The 22,272-nt window shown below is 48.9% G+C and overlaps 1 protein-coding gene across 4 annotated transcripts; it reads left to right on the top strand.

The window, feature by feature from the left end:
- On the top strand, positions 1-21,335 carry Wdr5 (WD repeat domain 5). 4 transcript variants are annotated; one of them, XM_029474301.2, is made up of 15 exons: positions 1-114; positions 692-975; positions 3,254-3,338; positions 3,914-4,022; positions 4,308-4,381; positions 4,908-4,997; positions 5,154-5,243; positions 5,413-5,496; positions 9,252-9,307; positions 13,438-13,484; positions 17,042-17,117; positions 17,829-17,862; positions 18,173-18,247; positions 18,604-18,691; positions 19,581-21,335. In XM_029474301.2, exons 3-15 carry the CDS (start codon positions 3,258-3,260, stop codon positions 19,679-19,681), a joined length of 1,005 nt encoding a protein of 334 aa, XP_029330161.1. In that variant the 5' UTR covers positions 1-114; positions 692-975; positions 3,254-3,257; the 3' UTR covers positions 19,682-21,335. The 4 variants fall into 4 exon arrangements, with proteins under 4 accessions (XP_029330161.1, XP_029330160.1, XP_021011676.1 ...); XM_029474300.2 differs by having other exon boundaries at positions 3,170-3,338; XM_021156017.2 differs by lacking the exon at positions 692-975.
- Positions 21,336-22,272: the final 937 nt, after the last annotated feature.

Genomic DNA, 22,272 nt, shown 5'->3' with positions numbered 1-22,272 from the left:
TCCCTCCCGCCTCCCGCGCCGCTGCCGCCTAGTCCAGCAGATCGTCTGCTCTCGCGCGTAGGGCTAGCCGACGCGACGCCAGAGCGCCCGGCCCCGCCGCCGCGGCCCCGGCAGGTAAGCGAGAAACCCGGTCTCGCGGGCGCGAGGCGAGCGGCGGCCACGAGGGCCCTCGGGCTCCGGGCTCCACAGCGCCGCACGTGTTCCGTGGGCCTCGGGCCGGGCCGGGCGCCGCATTTGCGGCCGCGCCCCGACCCCGCCGCCCCTTGTGGCCGCCACGGCCCGCTACTTCCACTGCGGCCCCTGCTACGCCCCTAGACCCTTAGTCCTGCGAGCTTCTCGAGACTCACACCTCAGACTGGCGTCACTGGGAGTGGAATTCTCTGTCTCATCGGGGACACCCAGCCAGCGTCGCGCAGGTTTCCTTGGCCACTTGGCGCCTCTCGTGCTGCGGGCACAACCCTCATTTGTGTCCTAGCGCAAGTTTCTACCTGACTAGGGCTGACCGGTCAAGGGTTTCTGAACATAGTCCGGGACAGCCGGGCAGTTGAGCGCACAGAGGTGTGAAGCCAAGGCTACTAGTACCTAGGTATCCAGGAGCCCAGAGAGGATGGGTTGGAGCTCTTTGTTGGGTTACCTACTGCACTCACCTGAGTGACTGAACCATTCTGTCTTCCCATACTTGTGTACTTAGTGTCTAGGGTGGAAACCAGGAGTCTACGTTTGACTGGAGGGAGACTGATGGCTGCTGCCCTTCCATAGTCAGGCTCACTTTAGTGTAAAGCCCCGGCTGCGGCTGCCGGTTACTTACCTCCTTTGTGGGCAGTGGAGGCCAGCTCCAAACCACCTGCTGAGGATCCTGCTTAACCCAGCTTCCTCCCAGACCTGCCCTCCCCAAGTCCTGCTTTCCTGAGTGCTCTGTCTTGGACTCTACCCTGTGGAATTGGAAAGTGGTGGTCTCCTTTGAGACGGTTTCAGGTTGGTGCTAGCTTCACATTTAACTGCTTTGAATTCCTGAGCCTCCTGAATGCTGTGAGGCAGATTGGCTGATATTGATATTCATTCATTCTTTCTTTCTTTCTTTCTTTCTTCCTTTTTTTCCCCGTTTTTGTTTTTGGTTTTTGGTTAGAGTGGGTGGTGCTACAACTAGTGTCTTCAGGTGTTAATATTTGTCTTCCTGAAAGACCCAGCTTATAAATGGTGTGACGGGCAGGGCTGGGTGGTGGTGTGCTTGTTTGCAAGGTCATCCACCTGCTGTTAGGTGAATCTCTTTATATGCTAAAAGAAACTGCTTAGTTCCTAGAGACTTCCCACACAGGAGACAGATCTGCCCTACACTGTTGGCCTTTCATTTCACTGGAGTAGGGAGATGAGGTGCTGGTTGAAAGGGACTCTCTAGCCCTTTTCATTACTTAAGTCTCAGCTCCTGTTGCTACCTGTATGGTCCACAAAAGCGGTTGCTATGGGAACTCATGGCCATAGTTGCATTAAGAATAAGTGTCAGGTCAGGCCTGGTAGTTGATTTATGCCTGTTACACCAACCATTCTAAGCTTGAGACTGGTTTTTTAATACCGGTGCATAGCAAGACCCTGTCTCCAAAAAGCTAAAAGCACCAAGCAGCTGGTATTTCCTGGGCACAAGAGCTTTGTTTTGTGGAGAGGCCCGTGGGACCTACCCTAGTCTGATCCTTTGCACCTGGGCTTGAGCTACAGCGGATTTGACCTTGATGAAGCTGGCTGCCGGTAAAACAGCTTGGCTGCACCTGTGTGGTGCATGGTGTTCCTGTTCTTTCCTCTAGGATTGAAGACTTTGAGGCATTGTTCTCTTTTGGTGTCCTTTCATCTTAGTCTTATGTGGGGGTCCATGTGAGGTTTCAGGTTTAATCTCAAGGCCAGACTTTACATCATGGTTGCTCCTTACATTGATGGCTGAGGGATGTCTTAGTAGCTCTCCGTTAGAGGAGTACTAGCTCATTTCCCAGTCATGTGGTGTGCTTTTCTGGATGCATGCAGGTGATGGGCCCTCCTGTAAACTGCAGTAAACTATTGCAGTTGCATACATGTTCAGGCTGAGTCTGTCCAGCTGACTGGAATAACTACTTTCCCTCAGACCTGCAGCTTTGCTGCTGCTGTTTGTGCTGCTCCTCCGGAGGTTTCTTTCACATGGGGGCAGTGACTACTCTGTTTTATTCTTGGAGTGCTTTCTGTAGTACTTTGTGCACTGAGTCCCTGAGCTCTGCAAGCTCTAGGTATTGTCAAAGACATGGTGCAGCCTGTGAGGTCACAGGGAGCCACTGAGGAGGTGAGGCCACTGTGTTTCCTCAAATTATTTGGGTGTATTTTAGAATTTGGGTAAGATCACAAACCTGTGCACAGAAGGTCTACCTCCTGTTACTTGGCCTGTTGTTTCTGTTAGAAAGCCTTTTAAAAGCTGTGTCAAGGGCTCTTTGAAGCAAACTCACATCCCTGTACACACCTGTCTGCTGCAGTGGGAAGCCTAGGCCATTATACAGCGTCAGCCCTGGGATAGGGTGACAGTTATCCCCAGCTTGGGACAGTTGATTTGTTGGAGGGTTCAATGTGATGGTCGTGTTTCTCCTTTTTATTCTTTTTCTTGGGAATCTTTTTATTTTTTAAAGATTTATTTTACATTTATAAGTACAGTATAGTTGTCTTCAGATACCAGGAGAGAACATCAGATCACATTACAGATGCGGTTGCTGGGAATTGAACTCAGGACCTCTGGTAGAACAGTGCTGTTATGCACTGAGCCATCTCTCCAGCCCCAGAATCATTGTTTGTTTGTTTGTTTGTTTGTTTGTTTTCTGTGTAGCCCTGGCTGTCCTGGAACTCACTCTGTAGATCAGGCTGGCCTCAAATTCAGAAGTCTGCTTGCCTCTGCCTCCCAAGTGTTGGGATTAAAGGCGTGCACCACCACATCAGGGCAAATTTTATTTAACTTTTGTTTTCCCTTTCTGCATGTTAGTCTGTGTGCCATGTGCATGCAGTCCCTACAGAGGCCAGAAGAGGATGCCAGATCCTCTGAGCTGGACTCACAGTTGTAAGCCCACAAGAGGGAATCAAACTTAGGTCTTCTGGAACTGCGTTTGGCGAGCTTAGCTACTGAACTATTTCTCCAACAACCTTTGTTAAAGAGAGGATTTGTTTATAGGCCCCATACCATAGAGTACGGTTTAGCTGACAGCCTCTTCCATTGTGACTCCCCCTTCACGGTGTCCTGCCCTGTGGGCTTCAGAGCCATGGCCACGGAGGAGAAGAAGCCAGAGACAGAGGCTGCAAGAGCACAGCCCACTCCTTCCTCATCAGCCACACAGAGCAAGGTATGTCCCACCGGGACCACTGCAGTAGACAGACTGGAGAGATTCTCAGGGACATTGTTTTATTAATCTAGGCTTCTCTGCCCAGTGAGGTATGCTGCCATTATTTCTGAGCACACAGCAGTGTCACACAGAGCAGTCAGGTGCCACACCAGAGAGTCCCAGACCTAAGATGGAAGTGAGGGGATTTATCAACAAGTACAGTTTGTTTTGAGGCAGGTTTTCCCCTATAGTCCTGGCTGGTGAGGAACTCAACATGTAGACCAGGCTAGTATTGAACTCATAGAGACTCACCTGCCTCTGCCTCCCTCTCCCTTTCTAGGATTAAAGACATGCACCACCATACCAAAAAAAAAAATTACAAATTCTTGGTGTGCTAAGGTACTTCAGGGAAAGTCGGGGCTTTCAAGAGAGGTGCTAGGCTCACACTGGCAGCTTAAGGGGGACATCAGATAAAGTGGTAGTAAGCTCTTGTGTATGAGTTTGGAACCAGCTAGTGCTTGATCACACTTTGGGCATCACGTGGGTTGATTGGGTGGTGGTGGTTGCCTCTGGCTAATCTGTACTGTTTCCTACAGCCCACACCAGTGAAGCCAAACTATGCCCTGAAGTTCACCCTGGCTGGTCACACCAAAGCTGTGTCCTCTGTGAAGTTCAGCCCCAATGGGGAATGGCTGGCGAGTTCATGTGAGTATCCTTCAGTCCTTTGGAGAGGCGTCTGAACGTTGTTGGAGGAAGGAGGATGAGGAGCTGGACTGTGTTAGTTGTTACTGGTCTCTGGGTTGGTTAGCATTCAGCATGTTTGGATGGAACTGAAGTAATTGCCTGTTCACACGCTATTGCCCCTCTGCAGTGAAGGGTGTACTTCTGTGTGTCCATACTTAGTTCATTGAGCGACTCAGGCCTTCCTTCCTTTGGGTGACTGTACAGTCACAACCTTCTCTGACTTCAGCTCCCTATCATTCCTTTCAGCTGCTGATAAACTCATTAAAATTTGGGGAGCATATGACGGAAAGTTTGAGAAAACTATATCTGGTCACAAACTGGTAAGTTTCCCATTAGGTGTACTAGGTGTTGAGCAGGGTGGCTGGGTGCCCTTGCTGTCCTGGGACTTACTCAGGCTGGCCTTCAACTTGGAGATCTGGCTGCCTTGGCATCCAACTGTCTAGTGCAGGTCTTGAAAGGTGTGCACCACCACCACTTGGGCTTGTCAGGACTGTTTTTAAGTGTAGTGGGTGCAGGGTCTTCCTAAGTAGTCCAATTTGGTCTGGAACTGCAATCCTTCTGCGTAAGAATCAGGCTTGCACTACCATACCTGGCTTGCTTATATTTTTAGTGCAAGCACAAGCACTTTGAGCCTCCACAGGGGAGTGAGTCTAAGAAGTTTGGTAGAGCTGAAAGTACTGACCTTTTCCTCTGGGCCAAGTGTTTTGTGGTGCTAACACTGGCTGGATTTCCTGACAGCATGGTGTATAAGTTGGTAGGGTTGATCTTTTACTGGTCATTTGGATTTTTGTCCCTCAAGGTGGTAACCAACTGTTTTGTTTTGTTTTGTTTTTTTCCCTTCCCAAGGGAATATCTGATGTAGCGTGGTCATCAGATTCTAATCTCCTTGTGTCTGCCTCTGATGATAAAACTTTGAAGATTTGGGACGTGAGTTCCGTAAGTGACACTGGTCTTCCAGGGAGTGCCCATAGTTGAGATGAGTTGGCTGTGTGGATGGTTGGTCTTGGGTAGGTCTTCAAATGTGCTAGAAGCTTGTATCTGGAGATTTAGCCCCTGGAAGTCACAGACCTTGGTATGCTATGTGTGCTCTAGGGGAAGTGTCTGAAGACCCTCAAGGGCCACAGTAACTACGTCTTCTGCTGCAACTTCAACCCCCAGTCCAACCTCATCGTCTCAGGGTCTGTAAGTGCGTGGGTTTCTCCTCCAAGGGTGATGTGTACCTTGTCATATGTTGGTGCTTGGTCGGGGTAGGCGGTTTGGCTTTTATGTGGGGACAGGTTCTGGGTCTGAGATCACACTGTTGCTGCTCCTTTTCCTGTAGAATCACTTTAATGTCCTGTCTCACCTTTAGTTTGATGAAAGTGTGAGGATATGGGACGTGAAGACGGGGAAGTGCCTCAAGACTCTGCCTGCCCATTCGGACCCAGTCTCAGCCGTAAGTAGTCTTCCTGGCTGTCCTCAGAAGCTCCTCTGGATGAGCATCCCAGTGACCAGAGGCCCTGTCAGCTGTGCTGGGTGGTGGGTGGTGGGTGGTGGGTGGGGCACTCTGTGGGCTGGGAGGTGGATGACAGGGATTTTTCAAGAGGGGTGTCCTTGAATGGGCTCTTTCAAAATGGGGTGACAGTTTGGAAAATAGGGAGTCATGAGAATTTTAAGTGAGTGAGGTGGGATCCTAGGGTTTCTATTATTCTGATAAAACACAGTGGCCAAAAGCAACTTGGAGTGTCCTAAGCTTGTGTTATTGTTGCTATGATGAAACACCATGACCAAAAGCAACTTAGAGAAGAAAGGGTTTATTTTCCTTACATTTCCATATTGTGTCCATCACTGAAGGAAGTCAGGGCAGGAACTCAAGCAGGGCTGAAACTTGGAAGCAAGACTGATAGAGAGGCTGTGGAGAAGTGAATGAGTGAGTGCTGGCACTCAGGAGACAGGGGTAGGCCTGATCTACACAGTATGACTTCTGGATAGCCTGGGCTACAAAGAGAAACCTTGTCTCGGAAAAAGTGAATGCTGCTTCCTGGCTTCTTTTCGTGGCTTCCTCAGCCTGTTTCTTATAGAACTCAGGAACTCACTCTGCTGGCCCTCCCATCAGTCTCTAATTTAAAAAAATGTCCTTGGAGGTGTGGTGGCGCACGCCTTTAATCCCAGCACTCGGGAGGCAGAGGCATGTGGATTTCTGAGTTCGAGGCCAGCCTGGTCTACAGAGGGAGTTCCAGGACAGCCAGGGCTGCACAGAGAAACACTGTCTCGAAAGAACCAAAAAAAAAAAAAAAGAAAATGTCCTGCAGGCTTGCTTATAGCCCAATCTTATGAAGGCATTTTCTTAATTGAGGCTTCCTCTTCTCTAATGACTCTAGCCTGTGTTTTCAAAGTGATATAAAATTAGACAGTACAAGAAGGAAAAGATGGTCTTTTTTTTTTTTTTTTTAAAGGCAGGGTCTCTAGCCTTTGCTATCCTAGAACTTAGTATGTAGTGAACTCAGTGATTTATCTGCGTTTGTCTTAGAGTTTTCATTGTTGTGAAGAGACACCATGATCACAGGAAACCATTTAATTGGGGCTGGCTGACAGATACTTGAGTGGTTTAGGCCATCATCATGGTGGAAGCTGGCAGACATCATGAGCTGAGAGTTCTACATCCACATCAGCAAGTAGCAGGAAGAGAGTGACTGACACAGGGCCTGGCTTGAGCAGTTTTTTGTTTGTTTTGTTTTTCAAGACAGGGTTTCTCTGTATAGCTCTGGCTGTCCTGAAACTCACTCTGTAGACCAGGCTGGCCTCGAACTCAGAAATCAGCCTGTCTCTGCCTCCCGAGAGCTGGGATTAAAGGTGTGTGCCACCACCCTGGCATTTTTGGGGGGGTGGGGGCTGAGCTTCTGAAATCTCAGTCGCCCCTCCTAAACTTCTCCAACAAGGTCACACCTCTTAGTAGTGCCATTTCCTATGAGCCTATGGGGGCCATTTTCATCCATACACTCTGCCTCCTGAGTGCTGGAATTATAGGCACCCCTCCCCTCTGTGTGTGAGTGTGTGTGTTTAACATTTCAAATGTTACCCCTTTCCAAGTCTCCCCTTCCAGAAACCTCCTGTCTAATCCTCTCTCCTCCTTCCTCTATGAGGGTGCTCTCCCACCCCCTCTCCCACCTTCCAGCCTGGCATCCCCTACACCGGGGCATCAAACCTCACGCCCCAGGCTGTTCCTCCCACTGATGTCCAACAAGCCCATCCTCTGCCACATATGGGGCCAGAGCCATGGGTCTCTCCGTGTGTGCTCTGTGGTTGATGGTCCGGTCCCCAGGAGCTCTGAGGGGTCTGTCTGGAAGTGCCCAGTAGATTTTCATTTTATACTTTCACATCACAGTTGCACAGAGGTCCTGGAGGAACATTGTTTACTGTCTTCTTTGTGCCTTAGTCATTTTAAGTTTTTATACCTGCCTAAAGGTGGCATCACTAACTGTTGAGGCCCTTTATCATTCATTAATCAAGGAAACACCCCGTAGATTGCTACAGGCCAGTCTTTTTTTTTTTTTTTTTCCCAAGACAGGGTTTCTCTGTGTAGCCCTGGCTGTCCTGGAACTCACTCTGTAGACCAGGCTGGCCTTGAACTCAGAAATCCGCCTGCCTCTGCCTCCCAAGTGCTGGGATTAAAGGCATGCGTCACCACGCCCGGCGCTACAGGCCAGTCTTAACAGAGACATGTTCTCAAGATTTCCTCTTTGTGCCTGCCTGGCAGTGGTGGTGCACACCTTTAATCCCGGCACTTGGGAGGCAGAGGGAGGCGGATTTCTGAGTTCGAGGCCAACCTGGTCTACAGAGTGAGTTCCAGGACTGCCAGGGCTACACAGAGAAACCCTGTCTCGAAAAACCAAAAAACAGAAGGGGGGCTGGGGGGACTAGGTCTGTGCCAAGTTGATGACTCAATTAATGCCCAGCCTCAATTGAAGCTCTTTCATATACTCTCTCCCTAGCTATAGCCTTTGCCTGTAACAGTGTCCCTTCAGCCGTTCATTGTGCCTCATCCCCAGTAGAGAGTCCTATTGACTGGTACCCTGTGGGCTTGCTTGCTTGTTTCTTCAAGTTGCTACCTGCACATTGGCTGCATGGAAAAGTCGGGGGCCCATGTTTGCCCCTTACCCCATTATGTTTTATAATTTGTTTCGTATATTAAAAGTAGAGGTAAATGTGGGTAGTTGTATTGCCTGACCTAAGGAAGGAACTCTAGTGACTGACAGTTGTGGCTGAGTAGCTGTTCAGGATCTGGCATGCACTTGTCAACAGGAGAAAGTGACCTCTGGCTCTAGTGCTTTAGAGACCAGGCTGGCCCATCAGGTCTGTGATGGCAGAGTCCCTGGAACCTCATGGCTGCTTATAAGTAAGCCCAAGAAGCTGAAGCTGGAACATTTCTCAAGTTTGTCACCATATCATGCACTGAGAGTTCCTATGTAAAAAGTCACACCTACCAAAGACTCAGTGAAAGTTATAGAAGTTTGGGGAGATAGACTCAATTCCTGGCACTAAGATTTAAGCAGGGTTGGACTGTGTCCAATATCTGGTACACAGGTAGAATGCTTGCCTAGTATGCTCCAGTCCTTGGATTCCATCTCCAGTATTGTATAAAACACAGGCATGGTGTTAGAGGCTTGTAAGCCCAGCACTTTGTTAGGGGCGGGAAGATTAGGAGTTAGGAGCTATAGCTACTTAGTAGATTCAGAATCAACCATAGCTGCATCCTGTCTCAAAAAGTAAGACAAACTGAAAACAGTAAGTTATAAGGGCCTGGAGTTACCTGAAGGGCACCAGGGACTCACAGTGAAATTTGCATATTAGCCTAAGCGTCTCCTCTGAGACACAGTTTATGGTGACCTGGCTCTCATTGCTGGGACTATATACCACTGAGCATCTACAGTGGCAGTGATGTAGATATCAGAAACTCAGGCTGATGAATGAGCACAGACCACCTGTGGACCAGGCTCTCCTGACTTTAAGCTCTTGCTTTTTTGCTGGTGAGAAAGAGAAGGTGCCCCCCACCCCAAGTTGTATTAGCTTTGTCAGGTGCTCAAAGGGGATTGTGGTGAGCTCTGTGGGCAAGATGTACTAGAAATCAGCTTGGGGGCGGGGAATAAAATATGGAGTGTAAAGAATAAATAAATAAAGAAAGAAATCAGCTTTTCTTCCTCTATTTTGTAGGTTCATTTCAACCGTGATGGATCGTTGATTGTTTCCAGTAGCTATGATGGCCTCTGGTAAGTGAGAGTCTTCATGTAGTGGGTGACCTGTTGTTCTGTTTATGGCCTGCTGTGTTGTTCCAGCTCTGTGGTGCATCAAAGAGGGGACCTGTGCCTCCTCATCCTCCTGAAGCCTGCGCCCCACTGGGTGCAGAGTTCAGGGGATGAAAAGCCATGCAGGGAAAGGTAGATGATAGGTGAGGGTACCCAGGGCAGAGTGAGAGCTGGGAGCTCCTTGCATGCCCCTGAGTGTACCCTTTCAAAGTTGTAGAAAGTGAGTTAAAGGTCTGAGCCCTTGTGGTAAGTGCAGTGGTGCTGTTCACAGATCCCATGAGCTCTGGGCAGGTGAACCACCAGATCCCATTGTGTGGAACAGAGAAGAAAAGAAGCCAGAGGTATAGTGCAGAGCTTTTTAGCAGTGGATGGCATTGCAGACATGACTGCTAGGTGGAAGTGCTTAGGGTTCCTCAGAAGACAGGGTAGAGGGTAGGTCACAAAAGGCAGGCTTGGAAGTACAGTGCTACGTACTTGCACTTGAAGCTTGGAGCCTTCATAACTGAGTGCGTGTTGATGCTCTGTGTTGATAGAGAGCAAGGTAAGTAGTGTGGTAGGTGAGTGAAGCACACTGTTTGTGTGTGGCGGTGGTGATGGGCTGCTTACATATCCTCACTCAGGGTCTTAGCTTGGAGGCTACTAAAATATACCTAAAACGAAGTGTTTGAGCAGGGCGGGTAAGTGGCATCTGTGCAGCAAAGTCCTTAGAGTTGATTGGAAGGTCAGGACAGGGAAGAGTGGCCTAGAGTGAACCAAAGGAACTAGAAACTTCTGTGCCCCAGGCAGCACTGCGACTAAGAGGCAGAAAGGAGAACCTAGACATAATGGAGAGAAGGTGAACTTATTTATTTCAGTGCTGCTGCAGATGGAGTTGAGCCTTGTTGCAATTGCTCAGCTGGAGCTCTGCCGTTTGACTGCACAGGGCCGGGCCAGTTGGCAACATTATTTGTTTCCTGGTCACATACAGAGAACATTAAGTGATATGAACTAAACATTTTCTTTCTCTCTTTGGGGGTGACACAAACTTTAACAAAAGGACAATTCTTTCAAAAGTCCATTAAAGCTTGTTTCAGTTAGGCTAGTCCAATGTGTGTTAGAGTGCTCTCATTGTCATAGGCAGAGCGGCCCAAGAGACCCAGGTAGAAGTATACTCGAAAGGAAGACAAAAAATAGTGGAGTGGAAAGAAACAGGAAACAGTTTTGTAAGGTGTGCTTGATAAGGTAGAGCTAAAAAGACTAAAGATGAGCAAGATTAACAGTAGAGAGGTGGGTGCCCTGAGTTCACAGAGGACTGGAAGACTCTAATAGCCCCTCGTCCCCTCTGTATAGTCCCCAGTCCTGGGTAGACCAGGCTGGCCTGGAACTCAGAAATCCGCCTACCTCTGCCTCCCGAGTGCTGTGATTAAAGGTGTGCGCCACCACTGCCCAGGATTTTATTTTATTTTTAAAGATTTTTCTTTTTTAAAAATTTTATTTATTTCTTTCATGTAATTTCATGTATGTGGGTACACTGTCAGTGCCTTCAGACACACCAGAAGAGGCCCATTACAGATGGTTGTGAGCTACCATGTGGTTGCTGGGAATTGAACTCAGGGCCTCTGGAAGGGCAATCAATGCTCTTAACCACTGAGCTATCTCTCCAGAAGCCCTTTGGCCCCTCTTCCTAAGTGGACCCTGGAGATGTTTGCTGGAGGCAGGCCACCCTGAAAAGAGACAGGAAGTGATGTATAGTCTAGAGTACTCTTGGGGTCCTGGGATCTTAAAGTCAATCAGATAGTTACATTTTGTAGCTTTGAAACTCAAGTACAGGCACTCCCACATAAAGACAAATTTAAAAGAATCAAAAACTAAACAGTCATTTATGTGGTCCTTTTCCTTTTTCCCTTGCTGCATTGAATTCTTGCCATCCTCATTTGTCACTTGAGAAATATAGGTGAGTGTAAGTACAGCCAGTAAGCGACAGGCCAGAACAGCTTCCAAATCTGCACTGCCCAGCCTCTCTGGAACCTCAGGACCTGCGCTGTCCAGCATGAAGGGTCACACATTTGCCAGGGTTCATGGTGGCTGCTCTTTTTACCTGGAATTAACCAGGTTGATGATGGGGAAAGATCTGTGTTAATAGTCAAGGGCTAGGGATATGTAGGAATGCTATAATAGCAGGAGCCATGGAGACCGATACTGCCTGAGCACATAGCCTACAGAGTTCAGGATGGAGTCAGTGTCAGTCACTGAGCCTGTGTGGAGAATGCATTTGGATTTCAGTTCCTTAGTGTTTTGCTGAATTTAAAAACTGAATTTAAAAAACTGAGTATAAAAACAAAAACAAAAATCAAACCACAGGCTGGAGAGATGGCTCAGTGGTTACCAGCACTGAATGCTCATTTAGAGGTCCTGAGTTCAATTCCCAGCAACTACATGGTCCCTCTCAACCATCTATAATGGGATCCAATGCCCTCTCCTGGTGTTTCTGAAGACAGTTACAGTGTACTCACGTAAAATAAATCTTAACCTCCCCCCCTCCCATTCCAGTCACGGCAGCTTATGCCTGTCGTCTAGACACTTAAGGCTGAGGCATGAGGATCAAAGTAAAATAGAGGCTGCATAGACAAGTCAGTGGGTCTGTGCTGAGAGGACTGAGCAGAGAGCAAGAAAGGATCAGAACAGTTAGTCCCAAGAGTGGAAGCCCTGGGGAAGGAGGAGACAGGGAGAGGCTGGTGTAGGGAGGAGAGACTGACTACTCACTTTGAGGAATGTACAGGGGAAGGAAGGCTGCAGGTACGTGACGGCATGGGAGGTTAGCTTGGGAAGAAGCCCAGTATAGAGACAGTGTCCGTGCTGCTTACTGCTGAAGAAGGGTGTGGGCGGTCAACCAAAGTCACAGACCATGTAGCTGGAACCAGGTTAAAGCCTGACATGTCCTCAGGAATGGTAGTTTCTGAACATGTTCCCTTAGAAACCTACAGGGATATCCAGTAAATGGTACAGTCTTCATTTTGTAACAACTTTGTCCTCTTAACAGCACACGGGCTGTATAGAGAGGATAGGCATCCTTTTTTTGTTTGAGACAGGGTTTCTCTATGTAACAGCTCTTTCTGTCCTGAAACTCACTTTGTAGACCAGGGCTGGCCTCATATTTACAGAGATCCACCTCCTGATGCTGGGGTTAAAGATGTGGTAAGACTTACTGCTCAGCTTTCTTGTTGTTTGCTGTGCCGCCCCACCCCCAAACACACACACACACACAAAACGTTTCTTCCTGTCTAGACCAGGCTGGCCTTGAATGTGTCTGTTTCTGTCTCCTGAGGGCTGGGATTAAAGGGGTACATCATTACCATTTTTTTTGTTGTTGTTGTTTTGTTTTTCCGAGACGGGTTTCTCTGTGTAGAAACGGCTGTCCTGGAACTCACTCTGTAGGCCAGGCTGGCCTCGAACTCAGAAATCCGCCTGCCTCTGCCTCCCGAGTGCTGGGATTAAAGGCATGCGCCACCACGCCCGGCTCACCATTACCATTTTTAAAGCTTTATTTATTTTATATATGTGAGTATACTCTTCAGATACACCGATAGAGGGAAACAGATTCCTACGGATGGTTCTGAGTTACCATGTGGTTGCTAGGAATTGAACTCAGGACCTCTGGTAAAGCTATCAGTGGTCTTAACCGCTGAGCCATCTCTCCAGCCCTAACTTTTTTTTCCTGTTCCAGACAGGCTTTTTCTGTGTAGCCCTGGCTGTCCTGAAACTCACTCTGTAGACCAGGCTGGCCTCGAACTCAGAAATCTGCCTGCCTCTGCCTCCCAAGTGCTGGGATTAAAGGCGTGTGTCACCACCACCCGGCCAGCCCTAACTTTTATCTGTAGAGACAGGGTCTCTGTAATCCTAGCTGGAGGACAGGTGTCCTCAGGTGAAGTCTACCCATGTGTGCACATGATGTTCTCACTCAGTCTCTAGAGACAGAGTAATTGTTGAAGCTGTGGGAGAAGGGTGAAGTGTAATACTATGGGAATTGGGAGAAATGCCCTCCCAGAACTCAGGGGGATAGGTGACTGCATTCACCAGCAATTGACTTTCTCATACGTTATCTTCTTGCTTGACAGCCGAATCTGGGACACCGCCTCTGGCCAGTGTCTGAAGACACTCATTGGTGAGTGCTCTGTGTGGTAGGGATGGTGGAGGAGGGTGGCTGCCCTGTCCTGGTGGGGCCTTCTAGAGTATTTGTTTTCAGAAGTCATCTTTCCTTCTGGCCTGGCTCCCTTATTCATTCTGCAGGACTTGTGGCACCTTTCTTCCTGACTACGAAAGCTTACCAGAACTTGTCCCCCTTCTCTCATGCTCATGTGGGGTTGGTCCTTGACTCGTTTTACATTGTTGAATAGTGTCTGTAGCTCTTTGGGGCCCTGCAGCCTCTACCTGTGTTCATCTGCCTCAGCCTGCCAGTGGTCTCTTCCTTCCTGGAGTTGGGGATACACATTCACCACGATAGTGTACTGCAAGGTGGGCAGGGTGTTGGAGCAGGACAGGTCTGGGCTCGCAGGCGAGTGGGCTGATGAGGTGTTGGGAGGGAGGGTGTTACTTGGCTCGCTGGCGTTCAGAACTTTAGATGACCTGCTTCTTTATCAGTTTGGCTTTGCGGGGTAGATAGGCCATTGTGGTAAGTTGCTACCTCCTTAGACTGTTAGGGAAACGAGTGTAGCTCTCTTGGCCTGCCAGGTTGCCAGGATAGAATGCCCAAGTTAGCAAAGAAGACAGGAGCTCATTCTCTATGGCAGTTTAGGTGTCAGGGGTATGGTGACTTCTCATATCACTCTGGCCTACAGATGACGTGCATACCCTTGTGTTTCTCTGTGTCCGACTCTTTTTTTTTTTTTTTTTTTTTGGTTTTTTGAGACAGGGTTTCTCTGTATAGCCCTGGCTGTCCTGGAACTCACTCTGTAGACCAGGCTGGCCTTGAACTCAGAAATCCGCCTGCCTCTGCCTCCTGATTGCTGGGATTAAAGGCCTGCGCCACCACGCCCAGCTCTCTGTGTCCAACTCTTAATGGCATGCTCATATTTAACACCCCTCCCCACCTCAACCATCATCTGTGTGATGTTCTCTTCAAAATAGTCACTTACTTGAGTTGTGAATGGATAGTCTTCATAAGTTTCGGGACACAACCTGGGATAATGGCTTTTAAGCTTTTCTTGCTGTGTGCCCACTCTTGGGGTTTACTGATTTTTCAGAGCAGTCACAGATGTCAGGTAGTAATTTTGTCCTGTCTTACCATCCCCTTCCCCAATCTTCTCCTCCAGGCAACTGTCTGGTGCTAAGTTATGCAGCGGCTATTCCAGCATACCCCTAGTGCTTGTGTATCAACACTTGTGAACATCTGCTACCCTGTGTCATCCTTCATTCACCGGGCAGCATCTTAGCTACAAAGGCCAGCTAGCTAGAAAGCAGTATAGCATGTCTAGTCACCCCTCAGTAATATCTGGGAGAGGGTTGTAAGACTTTCCATTGATCCCAGAATCCTCCGATGCTCAGGTCCTTTCTGTGAGATGGTGCAGTGTTTGCAGGTGACTTGAGTACTTTGTACTGCAGACTTGTACTTTGTACTGCGGTTTAAGTCTTGAGGTGGTTCAAAACACTGGGTATAGCCGGGCGTGGTGGTGCACCCCTTTAATCCCAGCGCTTGGGAGGCAGAAGCAGGCGGATTTCTGAGTTTGAGGCCAGCATGGTCTACAGAGTGAGTTCCAGGACAGCCAGGGCTACACAGAGAAACCGTCTCAACCCCCCCCCCCCCCCAAAAAAAAAAAAAACCAACCAACCAAAAAAAAAAACCACTGGGTCTACAGATGTACTGTGCCAGGAGGCAGTGGTCACTGTGGAATGATGTGCAGGTACATAATCCAGTTTAGATGCAGCCATTACAGGCAGCTCCAAGAGGGAATGCTAGAGTTGATTACATTTGCTTCAGTTAAGCAGTTGTCCTAGGGAACAGTGGACATTCCGTTTCTTTGGTTTTGTGGTGCCCTGCCCTCACCACCCCTTTTATTACCCTCCAGACATACAGGATTTCCCCTGTGTGGCCCTGGTTGGGCTGGAGCTCATTTTGTAGGCCAGGCTTGGCTTGGACTCAGATATCAACCAGCTTCTAGAGTGCTGGGATTAAAGATTGTAATTTGATGCCCAACAAAATCTGTGATCTGTGCATTTTCTTTTTAAATTGGTCTGTGTGTGTGTGTGTTTCCCAGTATACACATGTCCATGTGCTTGTGTATGTTTTTCCCTGTGCTCAGCACATGTGTACATGTGTAGAGGCCAGAGAAAGCTTTTAGGAGTTAGACTCTTGTACTGCGAGGTCTGTGCAGCAAGTGCATGAGCCATCTCAGCGGTGCCTGAAACTTGTAGGTGCTTTTTTGGGGTGGGGGTGGGGGTTTCGAGATAGGGTTTCTCTGTGCAGTTAGTTCTAGCTGTCCTGGAACTCACTCTGTAGACCAGGCTGGCCTCGAACTCAGAAATCTTTCTGCCTCTGCCTCCCAAGTGCTGGGATTAAAGGCGTGTGCCACCACTGCCCGGCAGGTGCTTTGTTTAATATCTATTGTTGGCTAAACTCTAGTCTGAGAAGGGCAACCAGGTGCATGGCCAGGATTTAGATTTGGGTAGGCAATGGGCAGTAAGGCCTGTATTGTGGTAGGCAGGCCTGTTTAGCCCAAGGTCTATTTCTCTTCTCATCTTCAGGTTTAGACATTAAGGTTTAGACATTCTTTTGCAGGGGATGGGATGCTGTTGAGACAGATTTTGTTTATATTTCTGTCTGTCTTGATACTCTATGTAGTCCATGCCAGCCTCAAAATGAGATCTGCCTCACCTTTGCACCCTGGGATGCTGGGTGGGATTAAAGATGTGGCACAGGTAGTTGATTTCTGTAGGATCTGTTTCAGAGGTGGCCTGGGAAGGCGCACAGGTGTTGCTCCATGTCAGCTGAACTAATAGCCTTATGTGGCCCAGTTACTCTCTCGTGTCCCTTTCAGTGTTTGTGACCAGTCACGAGAATCGGAGCCCCCTGCGAATCCCCTGTGGTAATGTGTGTGTCAGGGTACACCAGCCTTTTGTATGCACACTTTAGGGCCTGGTGTGCTTCCTTGTCTGGCCAAGCAGGCCCACCTCAGGATCTGTTCTCCTTACCCAGGCGAGGGGCAGGGCCCTCCCCCTCTCCTCAGGGGCCCACTGTGCAGAAGGATATGACTTTGTTGTGCTCTGGAAAGCAGCTTTTATGTGGGCAATTTGTTGGAGGCCTGGCTCCTCAGCAGTGCAACACCTCAGCCTTAACCCCGCTTGCCAAATGCTGAGCTAAAGTCAGCAACCTGGTCTTCAGGAGGCAGAGGCAAGGCCATCCAGAAAGGAGAACTTGCTTGGCTGAAGAATGGGAGGTTGTTTCTAAGACCCCCTAGGTCAGGCAGCTTTCTTCAGGGGATCAGTTACTCAGCAGTGCTGGAGAGCTTTGGGCCTCCCTCCTTATGTGGTGGAGGCTTGTATTGGCAGGGCACTGGGTGAAGACTTAAGAATGTGAACGGCCAGGGAAGGTGATGGCATGTCAAAGCTCTCTGGTGTCCTTCTAGAGTGATGGTGACAGGGTCCCCACACAGTCAACATGGGTAACTGGGGGGCTGACTTGCATCTCGACTCTGCCAAAGACCAGCCTGTTTTTCTTCTGTGTAGATGATGACAATCCTCCAGTGTCCTTCGTGAAGTTCTCTCCAAATGGCAAATACATCCTGGCTGCAACTTTGGACAAGTGAGTGCTTCAGTTCCTTGAGGAGTGAGCTCACAGTCTTCGTTGGTGGAGTTCCTCTCCTGTCTGTTGTGTTGTTTCTTCTCCCAGTTGTCCAGTTGAACTCTTTTATATCTGCATTAAGAGTTCGTTCGTTCGTTTCTGGGTTGTGGGCTGAGGGGTTGAAGAAAGGACTGTCCACTCTAGCTAGTTTTAGTATGAGGACTTGACGCCTAGTTATTCCTGCCAGTTCCCAGGCTCTGAGCATCTTCACGCAGCATAATCTCACTGCCATACGTGATGACCCCTCTTAGGTGCTCACTTAATCTGGCACACACTGTACAATGTCTCTAAGGAACCTGGCTGAGTTAGCTCTTGAGAGCTGCCTGAATGGCATTATCCTGGTTAGCCTTCCACTCTTCTGCAAGGTCGGCATGAGTCTCTTCCTGTGGCATCTGTACTGGGTGTTTCTGGAGCCAACATGGTTTTCCACATTCTGCTTCTGGCTAACTGCTAGTTTTGGGAAGACAGCCAGCAATCTGTTTCTTCAGTGTGTTTCTGAGCTGCAAGTACTAGGGTCCTTGTGTTTGCTCTTGTGTGTCACGGAGTGGCTGAGCTTGGTGGACTAGAGGATCTTCTTTCCTGACACTCATGGTTGTTAGGATATGGTGGCATCAGGGGAGGCAAGGCATGCCAAAGATGGCCTGCCCCTCACTCCCACTCTCTGTCTTTCAGCACACTGAAGCTCTGGGACTACAGCAAGGGGAAGGTGAGCTTCAGGCATGTGGCCGGTCTGGCCTGCATGCCAGTCCCAGGTAACAGGTTGAGGGTGGTATAGCTAACCCATGAGTTGCAGCAGGAGGGACTTGGGCATCTTCTTTTGATGAGCAAGTATGGTACAACTCCCTTTAAAGACATGTTTTAGGAATGACTAGTCTGCACGTTAAAGTCTGGGCCTTGTGTATGTCTAGAATATTTTCAGAACATGTTCATGCAGTCAGCTGTATGTGCCCAGAGTTTGGAATCCTCTGGAATGAAAGCTAACCACGGGTGCTAACAATGCACACCCACCTTTTCAGTGCCTGAAGACATACACTGGCCACAAGAATGAGAAGTACTGCATATTTGCCAACTTCTCCGTGACAGGCGGGAAGGTGAGTTTCCACTGAGATGCTGTTATCCTGCTAGCTCTCTAAGAGGCCGCCCATCACAGGTGGCTTTTTGTCTTTATAAAGCATCCCTAAGCCTATGGAACAAACCCACACTTGTCATTTTGGATGAATCTGTGGTGTGTTGCACTTGAATATGGTTGAAGATCTAAGAGCAGGTGGTGACTGGATGGATCCAGTAACTGAGGGTGGCGTGGGGGGCATTTAGCATGTCCCTAAATTGGGGAAATAGGTATTAATTAGAGTGACCGCAGCCAGCTTGCCTGTGCTACCTATTCAGCATATCACCTGATGTCTTTCTTGCCTGTCCTCACCGGCTGCTTGTTCTTTCGACGCTGCAGTGGATTGTGTCTGGTTCTGAAGATAACCTGGTGTATATCTGGAATCTGCAGACCAAGGAGATTGTGCAGAAGTTGCAGGGTCACACAGGTGGGTAGTTATTGCAGGTAGGCCACACAGGTGGGTGGAGCCACCCAGGGGAGGCTCTCAGTTCCCCAAGGTGCTTGATTGTCTCTGGGGTTTAGGGACACACAGCAGGTGTTGCTACTCTGTTTTCCCTGCCATCCCAGCCCTGCAGGCCTGAGAAGGCCTATCATCAGCCTTGGAGGCAGCATCAAGGGCTCTTATCTAGGGTCTTGGCTTTTGGGTCTTAAGTCAGATTCAGCCTCATAGGAGTATAGCTTGTTTACCTCACTGTAGAGACCAGGACTCCATGAATATGGAGAGTGTCTAGCCCACATTTCCTGCAGGCTCAGCCTCTCTCAGGGATGCTGGTTTTCTGTTTCCCCTGCAAAACTTAGTCCAGCTATGGAGTTACCTCATTCTAGTTCTTCCCTGTCTACTTTCTGAAGGGGGCCAGGGATGGCAGAGATATCATGTGCTCCTTTGCAGCCCTAAGGAGTGAAGAGCTCTTTTTCTGAAAGAGCAGTTGTCTTCAGCTGGGAGTGGCTTGGTCACACTTGCTGTGGAACCTGAGCACCAGGGAGCAGGCAGGGTTAGTGGACTGCGTGCCATCTCAGTAATGCCAGTATCCCTGCCCAGGTGGTTACCTCCTGCTCAGGTAGAACAACCTCATGAATAGTAGGGGGCAAGAGGGCATAGTCAGCCCTGAGACCAGTGTAGATAGGCGTGCAGACCCTGCTGGATACCCACCAAGTGCCTTGTGCCCAGCAGAGCAAGACTAAGATGCCTGTTACTACTATTCTGGCATTCTGAGCACTCCCCTGAGCCCTGCAGTGCTCCCTGTGCTCCTGAGGGCAGTGAGGCATGTGCTGCGACTGCTTGTCCTGGAGTGGCTCCCTGACTACTCTCCTTTCAGATGTTGTGATTTCCACGGCTTGTCACCCGACAGAGAACATCATTGCTTCAGCAGCGTTAGAGAACGACAAAACAATCAAACTGTGGAAGAGTGACTGCTAAGTCCTGGCTCCATGGGAGACTTCAGGAAGCCACCCGGATTGGCAAGAAACACATGTGGGGCAGAGGCATGGAGCCAGGCTGGGTTGACAGGCCTGTTAACCTCCTCTCTGAAGATGTCGGGTCAGGGGAGTGCACACTACCGAGTCTTGATAGCCACTGTGATATTTCTTGCCAATTCTGTCTCTGCCTGGGGAAGTTCCTGGTCTGTTCTGTGCTCAGAGGCAACAAATTTTTAATTTTTTATTACAAGAGTGAGTTCAGCTCCTCATGGGTTGTTTTTCTCTGTGGTTGTTGTTTTTGGTATTGTATTGCCCAGTGCACACTGGAACAGGACCTACAGCCCTACTCCCATTCCCTGCCTCCAGCCCTGGCCTGCTTGTTCAATTTTCCTGCCTGTAATAGTACCCAGCGTGCTTCCATGAGTTTCTGGAAACACAGAAAGGTTGTAAGTTGTATCTGTGTCAAGTCCCTTTGTTCTTTTGGAGTTCATAGGTCAACACTGACCTCTCAGTGGTTGAAATGTCTCCTTGTCTCACTGGTATCACTCAGTAAGCCACACACACTGTAATAAAAGGTGGGTATGGACTGGGTGTGGCCCTGAGTTCTGACCAGAGCTCTTTGACACCTGGCTCTATAAAGCCCTCCTCCCTTCCTGGCAGGAGTTGGAAAGGTCTCTGGGAGGATGGATCCTTGTTGTGCCTCTTCTCAGTGGCTGCTGTGGGTACTGAGTGTTTGGAGAGGAAGAACCTCAGATGAGAAAGAGTGGAAGGAAGTCTTGGAAAGGCACCATGTGTAGTGAGGTTCTGGACCTCTTTATTCTGTGCAGGAGGGAGGAGTTCAATATGGTGCTTGACCCAGCAGGTACAGCTTCCTGCCTTGGCCTCTAAACCCACCACACTTCTCTTATGTCCTTGGCCCCCGCCCCAAATGGATCCTCAGGTGACCAGGACTGGAAAGAGGTAATGGCCAAACTCAGAACTACACAGCATTTTCACAACTGCTGCTGGCTGAACCCAGGGTGACCTACCGTGGAGCAGACTGCAGAGGTTCTAGGAGTACAGACGGGTGGCTGAGGTTGCTGGGCACAGACATGGGTGGAAAGGAGATTCTGGGTTTGCTCTGGTTGCGGCAGCAACCATCTGAGGCCAATACTGATGTGTATTGAAGCCACATCACCCAGATCAGTAGCTGCTCTACTCTGCCTTTGCCAAGGCTTGTCCCCAGCTGTGGTCCTGATAGCCCTTTCTCCCTCCATCGTGCATAATAAGAATCCAAAGGTGTTGGAAAAGGAACCCCATACATTGTCCCTTCTTTGAGGGAGATGGTGTGCAAATGGACTATCACATCGAAGAAGCCATTGTTAAAGAGGGTGGCTTGTCACACTGACATGGGCTCTGGGGCCCCTGGCGTCTGTTGGATAGATGTACCTGGGTTCTGGTCAATGTTGTGGGCATGTTGCTGGGGTTTCTGGAGGGTGGTGAGGTCCTTCCAGCTGTGGCCTGGTGTGCGGCCTCCTCCTGAGGGAGGGAGCTTGCTTGCCATGGCAAGCACAGTATCCCCGAGTATAGTTTATTTTTTCTACAGTTGAACTCTGTTGTAGATTTATGTAAAAATACATTCTCTTTTTAAAAATAAAGATTTTCATGCCTTGTAATTTTGTTCCATATAAGTTCTTTTTTCCAGGAATTCATTCTGTGTGCATACATTGGGTGTGTGGAGATCAGAGGGTTACCTGTCATTCCCTCCTACCATGGGTAGTTCACCTGGTAGGAGTTCACCAGGGTTAGGCCACTTGGTTGGCACTTAATAAGGATTTCTTTAACAGAACATGCAGTGGAGGAGCACACCTTTAGTTCCAGCACTCAGGAGGGTCTAAGTTCAAGCAAGGCCTGTCTTCGGAGCTAGTGCTAGGATTACACAAACCATGACTCAAATAGCAACCAAAGGGGGAATTTTTTTTTTTTTTAATAATTTTTTTAGTCTGGCAAGGTGATGCATCCCTATAATCCCAACTCTAGATATTGGGAGTTCAAAACTAGCCTGGGCCATGTGATGAGATCCAGTCAGAAAAACAGACTTTTTTTTTTTCTTAAATGCATGTGAGTACACTATAGCTGTTCTTTAGAAGAGGGCATCAAATCTCATCACAGATAATTGTGAGCCACCATGTGGTTGCTGGGATTTGAACTCGGGACCTCTTGAAGAGCAGTCAGTGCTCTCAAGTGCTAAGCCATCTGCTCAGCACAACCCCTCCTCTAAAAATTTGCTTTTCTTTTAAGATAATGTGCATATGTGTGATGGTTCATGTGTGTAGAGTGATGCCAGATAACTTCCTTGATAGCTCCCCACCTCAGTAGCTCTCTTACTTGAACCCAAAGCTTTCCAATTTGGCTAGTCTAGCCAGGCAGCATAACTGGGAGCCTTGTGGATGCTGGGAAGGCGGGCAGGCTGCTGTGCCTGCCCTGCATTTATATGGGTGCTAGGGATGCATGCTGATTCTCAGGTCTATGTGGCAAGTGCATTGTCCACTCAGCCGTCTTCCCTGCTCCTGAATCTGCATAGTTTACTTTTGATGGAGGGTTTAATGTAAA

The sequence above is a fragment of the Mus caroli genome, unplaced genomic scaffold (genome assembly GCF_978045245.1).
Source record: "Mus caroli unplaced genomic scaffold, Mus_caroli_1 scaffold_2, whole genome shotgun sequence".
NCBI classification, from domain to species: Eukaryota; Metazoa; Chordata; class Mammalia; order Rodentia; family Muridae; genus Mus; species Mus caroli.
This window is presented reverse-complemented; position numbering and strand designations above follow the sequence as displayed.